This window comes from Corvus brachyrhynchos, unplaced genomic scaffold (assembly GCF_000691975.1).
Source record: "Corvus brachyrhynchos isolate BGI_N302 unplaced genomic scaffold, ASM69197v1 scaffold115, whole genome shotgun sequence".
In the NCBI taxonomy this organism is placed as follows: domain Eukaryota; kingdom Metazoa; phylum Chordata; class Aves; order Passeriformes; family Corvidae; genus Corvus; species Corvus brachyrhynchos.
In genome coordinates, this window is record NW_008239553.1 from 10,049,053 (window position 1) to 10,056,311 (window position 7,259).

General features: G+C 42.9%; 1 protein-coding gene across 1 annotated transcript; it reads right to left on the minus strand.

The window, feature by feature from the left end:
- Nucleotides 1–951: 951 nt before the first annotated feature.
- On the minus strand, nt 952–4,657 carry LOC103620963 (acyl-coenzyme A thioesterase 2, mitochondrial-like). Its single transcript, XM_017742239.1, has 2 exons — nt 4,439–4,657; nt 952–3,599 (listed from the first exon to the last, which is right to left on the minus strand). The coding sequence occupies exons 1-2, from the start codon at nt 4,610–4,612 to the stop codon at nt 3,024–3,026; spliced, it is 750 nt and encodes a 249-aa protein (XP_017597728.1). The 5' UTR covers nt 4,613–4,657; the 3' UTR covers nt 952–3,023.
- Between the last annotated feature and the right edge of the window lie 2,602 nt (nt 4,658–7,259).

Below are 7,259 nucleotides of genomic sequence, written 5' to 3' on the forward strand. Positions count from 1 at the left end.
CCGCGGGGACCGCCCCGCCCGGACCTCGCGTAGCGGGCGGCAGCCCGCGGCGCCTTGTGGGACGTGGCGGGGCTGGCCCTGGCCTTGTGCGAGCCCGGCACGGGGTTCACGGCCCACGCGGGGCGTTGTGGAACCCCACGGGCAGCTCCGAGGGCCCGCAGCTGTGGCCGGTGCAGCTCATCCAGCCCCCCGAGCACTCATCGTAGTGGAATGTGATGGGAGTTTGGCCTGGCAGAGAATTACTGTGGCCGGTTCCAGGCTCCTCAGTACAAGAGGAGAGACTGGAGAGGGGCCAGTGGAGGGCCACGAAGATGACGACGGGTCTGCAGCCTCCCTCTTGTGAGGAGAGACTGCGGGACCTTGGCGTGTTTCATCTATGGGAGATGAGATGTCACTAATACATACAAATATCTCAAAGGTGGGCGTGAAGAGGATGGTGCCAGACTCTTCTCAGGGGTGCCCAGCGACAGGACAAGGAGAAATGGCCTTAAGCTGAAACGCAAGAAGTTCTACCTCAACATGAAGAAGAACTGCTTTACATTGAGGGTGGCAAACACTGGAATAGGCTGCCCAGGGAGGCCATGGAATCTCTCTCTGGAGACAGTCCAAATCCACCTGGACACATTCCTGTGTAACTTGCTCTAGGTGACCCTGCCTTAGGCAGAGGGCTTAGACTAGGTGATCTCCAGAGGTCTCTTCCAACCCTAACAATCCTGTGAATGTAAACCAATATAAGTAATGTAGCTGTAACTAAGGCCATAATTAGGCACTCAAGTTTAATGTACACTTCGGGAAATAGCTACACATTCTGCACAGTGCCTGCAATGCATATCGAGTCCCCAGGTAGCATTGTAAATATACAAAATGCTAGTGCAAAGGGTGTCTGGTTTTCAACGGGTCCTTCTATTATTTTTTTTGTCCAGGAAACCCAGACTCATTAACAAAAAGCTCTTCACAGTAAAATTACATTCTTTTTATTTTTCCTCCTTTTTAAACAAAGTATCATTCACTTTTCCAAACAAATATGTAACATCAAATTCTTATACATGGTTGCTTTTTAACAAAGGAAGTGTTTTACTTCTCTTTCAAATTCCATATATATGACAAAATCTAACACTGAATTATTTTAAAAGCTTGTGCTTTAGAAATTAAGTCTGAGAACTCTTAACCTACCTGGTTTTTGTTTTATTTACAACTTACTTTATGAACCTCCAAATTGCAATCTTGCATACCACTGCATATGCTGAGGTAGGACTGCAGTGTGGAGACATAGGTATTGGCACTGGGAGAGTGACAGAACAGGGATAGGGGAGGTGCTGCTCTTGCACGTAACAGCTCCAACTGCTGAAGAGGCCCAGGATGAGGCAGACCAACAAACAGAACCCTTTCTTCTACAGTTGCCACTTGGAATAAGTTTGTAAAAAAAGGCAGGGTGCCAGGTATGGGTGACACCAAGGAGCAAATCACAGCAGGCTCTGGTCCTGGACTTCTGGGGCTGCTCATGTTAGCAGAGGTTCAAGCACCAGATATGACTTGGCAAAAGCCTCTTCAGCTGGTGAGGGAGTTTAGAGACCAGGCACAAAGAGATCTTGTGTGGAGTTAGCAGGGTGGAGCTTCTCTTGTAAAGAATGGATGGATAAATTGTTCAGTTGGCGTTGATTGTGTGTGAAGAACATGTGACTTTTATCAAATGTAAAGGAATAATAAGAGTTGCAGAAAGCTAGTGAGACTGAGCAGCAGCATAGTGACAGTTAACTGGAGAGAGATCCCTGAGAGCAAAGCAAAACTGAGTACCACTAATGAAAGTTTTGTATCTTCCTGGGCAGCTCTCAAAGTGGTCTGACAAAATGACTTTGGAAGGAGCAATTTTGTTGATAGAGGCCCTCATTAAACAGGCCTTCAGCACTGGCACCCTTTCAGCAAGACCCTCTTGAGAGATCAACTCATTTGGGAAGAAGTTCTACCTGAATGGTGAGGAAAGAGAAGGCACTAGCCAAAAATTAACTTGGATGAAAAAAAAAAGAAAAATGTCAGGCAGTCATGGAAAAGCTATCCTAGATTTGGCTTTGGGTGCTTTTTTGTTTTGGATTCTGAGTTAATCACCACTGTAAGGTGACAGCTGTTTACAGTCAGTTTAAATCTACAGGCTAGGTTTTCTGTCTCCCAACTCTGTTTCCTCCCTAAGAACAGCTGTCAGCATCTGTTGACATCATTACTAAAGAGTTCCACAAGTAATTAATCCCTAACTGCATTTGGACATGCTCTAACCTATCCAACAGAATCTTAATACCGAGTGTCAAATGCCAATCCAAGACATTACATGAACAGACAGGTACATCCCCAATACAAGACAGTGCTAATGTCACCATTCTCCTTGGATGACAAGGAAAAGTACTCTTCATTTTCCCATTCAGCATATAGGGCTTGTTGGAAAGAAACAGACTGTGTCACCAGAAGACCACAATGCTAAGTATATGAGCCTCATTTCAAGTAGGTATCTCCAGCTTCATGTAAATGGAAAACATTTCCAAAATGTATATGGTTGTACCTTTGAGAATTCTGGGCTAAGGTAGCTTAGGACTCCAAGCCGGAGTCATTCATGATTTGGATGTCTACGTTTATAATCCATCACTGCCGAGGTGTGATCCTGTCTGTCACTGCTGAGGGTGCAGGCTGCCTGTTAACATTCTCTGAGTTGTAAGTACTGCAAGCAAGGAAGTACCTACTACTCTCCTCAGGTACTTGTTTCTTCATATCATGACCACTTTGAGCTGTCAAATTTGTACCACAGTGCAGCCTGCTTATTGTTTCACATCTCCTCTGTTTACCTGGTTAACTTAGGCTGCTCCAAATAAATCCCTTTCTTTTTGGATTTATACTTGTAACTAAGTAGTCATTTGGTTATTTTTATATTTCAAGGCTTGTCTCAGTCAATCCCTTCAATTCACCAGTGATCACCTGTCATTTTGGTGGCTCAAGTTCAGTCCTTGCAGGTCTGCAACAGCTTGCATGTGCTTATGTGTTCATCCCAAGTGCAAGTGCAGAAACTCCTGAATCTTTCCCCAGGAGTGTTCCTGTGCATGGGCATGTGCTTTGCTCTCTCCACCCCCCAGAACAGGCACCCCCAAAACACGATCCGTAGCTACCTGACAAAATGGAGTAGAAGGAGGATCAATTCGGTGACCTGCTCCTGGATAACTCAGGAGCTCAAAGTTCTCTTTCCCGTGCTGGCGTAGACGCCTGATTGCCAGCTCAGCATATAAGGAGCTCTTCCACATCCGATCATCTTCCCCTACCACTAAGAGAAAGTGACCTTCTGCTTTTTCAATGGGGATCACGCAAGGAGAATTAGCAGGATTTGTTGGATCATCCAGAGCTTCAAAAATGTCAAAGACACCAGTGTCAGAGACACTGACTTTGTTCATATCAAAACGCAGCCCAGGCAGAGTCATCTCACCATAATGGAGGTCTGCAACTGTGTTTGAACTACAGCCGGAGATAGAGACAGCAGCCACTACTTCTGGCAGGAAGGTGATCATGGAGAGTGCTAATTCTGCCCCTTTCCCAGTCCCAATCACTCCAACTCCGGGTCCTTTCACCTTCAGATAAGATAGGGGGTGGAGAAGAGAGGAAGAAAGGAATAAAGGAAGCATGCATTATAATGGGATTAGTCATTAAATGACTTTGTAGTTGTTTTATTAAAAATAAAGGTTAGGTTAATTATTGATGTGACCTGTTGGAAAGTGACAGTCTGGACCCAGGCTCCTCCTTCCATTTACAGTCTTATTTTCCAGAGACACCAAGAGCTATCAAACCCCCAAAAAAATGCACAGACAGGCACAAGACATACCATAATTCGATCCTTACCTGGTCCCTACTGCATATATTAATGCAAATTTTTTCTCATTTTCCTAAAACATTTCCGAGAATTCAAGCACAGTCTATGGTTTTATATGTCTCAGGAAAATAAAGTAACCTCACAAATTACACCTGAAGGATTAGATAAGTAGCATTCGTCTTGTCTTTTTCTAGCCTGGAAAGTAAAACTGAAAGCAACATCTCACATAATCAAATCCATTTTTTCAACTACTATTGAGCAGTGTCATATCCTCCTCTCTTAAAACTAATTGCTGTCATGTAAAAAAAACCAACCCCAAACAAACACATTTTTATCACCACTGGTCCTGTTTGGAGGATACTCCAGCATTCACTATCCTACTGATCAGCAATCTTCTAGCTCCAGCTTGATTTATTTAACAGACAGTTTGTGCTGGAAGAAATTCACTCTCCCCAGTCATATGCATAAGCCACTATTGGGCCTAAACTTGCCCAGCAGAAACTGATACTCAAATATAAAAAAAAAAAAAAAATCACCACCCCCACTAAGTCATAACTGCTGAATACTCCCTAGTCCCAAGAGATCTCTCATTACACTCACCTTTGGGTGACGCTGTAGGAACCTTGCTGCCTCCTCAAAGTACTCAAGTTTTAATTCTTTCATGACCCTAGGAAGATCTTCAAAGTCAAAATATGGCAGAGAAAGAGCAGCAAAACCATGGGTAGCCAGGAGACTGGATCTAAATTCAATCAAGCCTCCTTCATCACCATACATGTCAATCACTCCTGGAAAAGGGCCATCCCCTGTATTAAAAGAGAACAGGTCCAGAGGAAAAGTTATCAAATGGGACACTAAAAACTATCTGGTGAAGAGTGAACAACAAAATACAGAATGCTTAACACATTTGCTATTAATAGTCATTACTTTTCCATTTGCACAGCAGAGATTAGGAGAACCAGTGCTGTATCACACTTCAGCTATTTCAAACTAAGAATAGGTCCTTACATTCCTGTAAAAATATGTGAAGTTAGAGATTTTGCTTTTTTTAAAAAAAACAACTGTTATAAATGTATTTTCAAGGTTCTTAACCTCCTGCCCTCAGGCCAATCATACACCAAGTCAGCTATTTTCCCACAAAGTCACATCTTAATTAGCAAAGTGCAAGCTCATGAGTAATGAGGCAAGAGCACTGAGCCCTTGAAGTAAATTCTACAAAACTGACGTAAATTCTGGAATAAACTGCATTAAGCAAAGCACAACAAGATAACCCATTGTTAAAATCAACTGGATTTATTAGCTCTGTCTCAACATCAGCACTTTAAGACTTGGCAGGAGAACTGCTCCTACAGATGTGACAAGACAGAAGGTAGAACTGAGAGCTGTTTGGGTGCGGCTGTGTGTGCATGACTGATGTACAGATAAACATGCACATACCTGCGTACAGTCTGTCCCACCAACAACAGAAATAATCAGAACCACAATTTTAAACAGCCATGCTTTTGCAGCCAAGGTCGTGTTTGTTTGCCAAGCCAGGAGATCTTAGGTTAAAAGGCTAAAGATGCTACTTAGTGGAGCTTTAAAGACCCCAGACAAGCAAATTTTTTCTTTTTTTTTTTCCCCTGGCCACCAGATGTCATCTCTGATGTGCCCCAATCCAGCTCACTACCACTGTCTCAGCACAAACAGGACACACTTGTTGCAAAAGTGTGTTATGTTAACTCTCTGACGCTACTTGTATGTATGTGCTAAAGGAAAGGTCTCTGGCATTTCAACACACTAGAGAAAAGGAGGTTTTATATAAGGCATGCTAAATGTCTTAGGTGGAAAGCTCCTAAATTAAAGCAGTAAGAAGTCAGAAATGCTTTTGGATTCTTACTCTTTCAGTTCTGATCTTTTTTTCCACTGAAGTTCAATATTCTACTTGAGAGAAAATATGTCAGGATAAACTTGTTATAATTCCATGATCAGCAGAAACCTTTAGTTAGCAGCAGCCAGTGCAGGTGGCAAGAAAATACCTATTCATTCACCACCCCATCTGGAAAGCCTTCTAGCAAGAGCATGTAATCAGAACACAGTCATACACGAATGTGTTTCTCTCTCATGAAGACAACCTTTAACTTGCACAAGGATCCTGGACTGCCTCTCTTGAGTGCCTACACATGCCCAAGTATATGGCTCCTGCAGAGCTCACTAAAAAGCAGGATAAAATAGGCTAGACAACTTTACTAACATTTAAAAACAAACAAACCTCCACATCTGTAACTCTTATGCCTGAATTAAGAAATCACTTTCATATTAAAATTACAGTGTGAGCCCATTCATGTCCTCTAACTTTTATCAAGAATGGTTTGCATTTAAGATTCCTATCCTAAAAATATTAACATTTTTTTGTCCCTTCAGCAAAGAGGGGTATGGTAGTAATTCTGTAACTGGATCCTCCATCATGAGGGATGCCAATATCATTTAAGCAATTATTCCAGACTTTTCCACACTATTACAATGCCAGACTTTCTAAAGGGGAAAATGCAGTTTTATCTTGCAGATCTCTGGATTCCCACTGAGCTCAGCAGAAATCGAACTCATCCTCGAAGGCAGGATAGATCAAAACAATGTCTCAGGGATGGAAAATCCAGCATGCTGACTAAACATCTGAAATTCAAAGTTCAATCTCTGTTGTTTTTTTCTTCAGTGGACTTTGGATCCGTATCTAAATGGATTTAAAAAATCATTGCTTTGGAAATCATTCAATGAAAATACTTAAATACTTAACAACTGTAGCGATACTTACAGGAGTTGCTGAACGAAGTAGTTTTACATTAGAGGTAATGTGGAGGGCAGTTCCAGTACCACAACGCTCAGGGAACTACAAGACGTTTAACTCATAGCTCAAGTGTAAAACACAATCACTGGTGTAAGGTTTCGTTTCCCAACACCACTCACAGAATATCAAACCTCATAAAGCACAACCATCTCATAAGCAGAACAGGCAGAACTTGCTCATAAATCTATTCTGTCTTTATGCCACAAAAGTAACCTAACTACTAACTTAGCTTTGGCTCCAGTGTAATAGAGGTGGAATACATGCATTTTCTAGAATCTCTTCTGATGCTCTGCTTCCTGGCTTGTGTTTCACAGGGAAGAAGAATACTTTTTAAATTCAATCCTACTTAGGATAAAATCCTTGGGAAATTCAGCACAGGCTCACACAATGAAGCGCATCAGCTTTTCTGGATGTTAGATTCTGGTACTCCAGAGCGAACCTACTGAAAAACCACAGGCCGAGCCCAGCAATGAAATAAACGCTACAGCCCCCTGTTCTCCTTCAGCTGCGGCCCGTCCCGCAAGAGCCGCCTGCCCGTGCCCGCCCTGCTCGGTGCCGCCGAGAAGGACCAGGCGGGGCGGCCATGCATAAGCCGGGCCC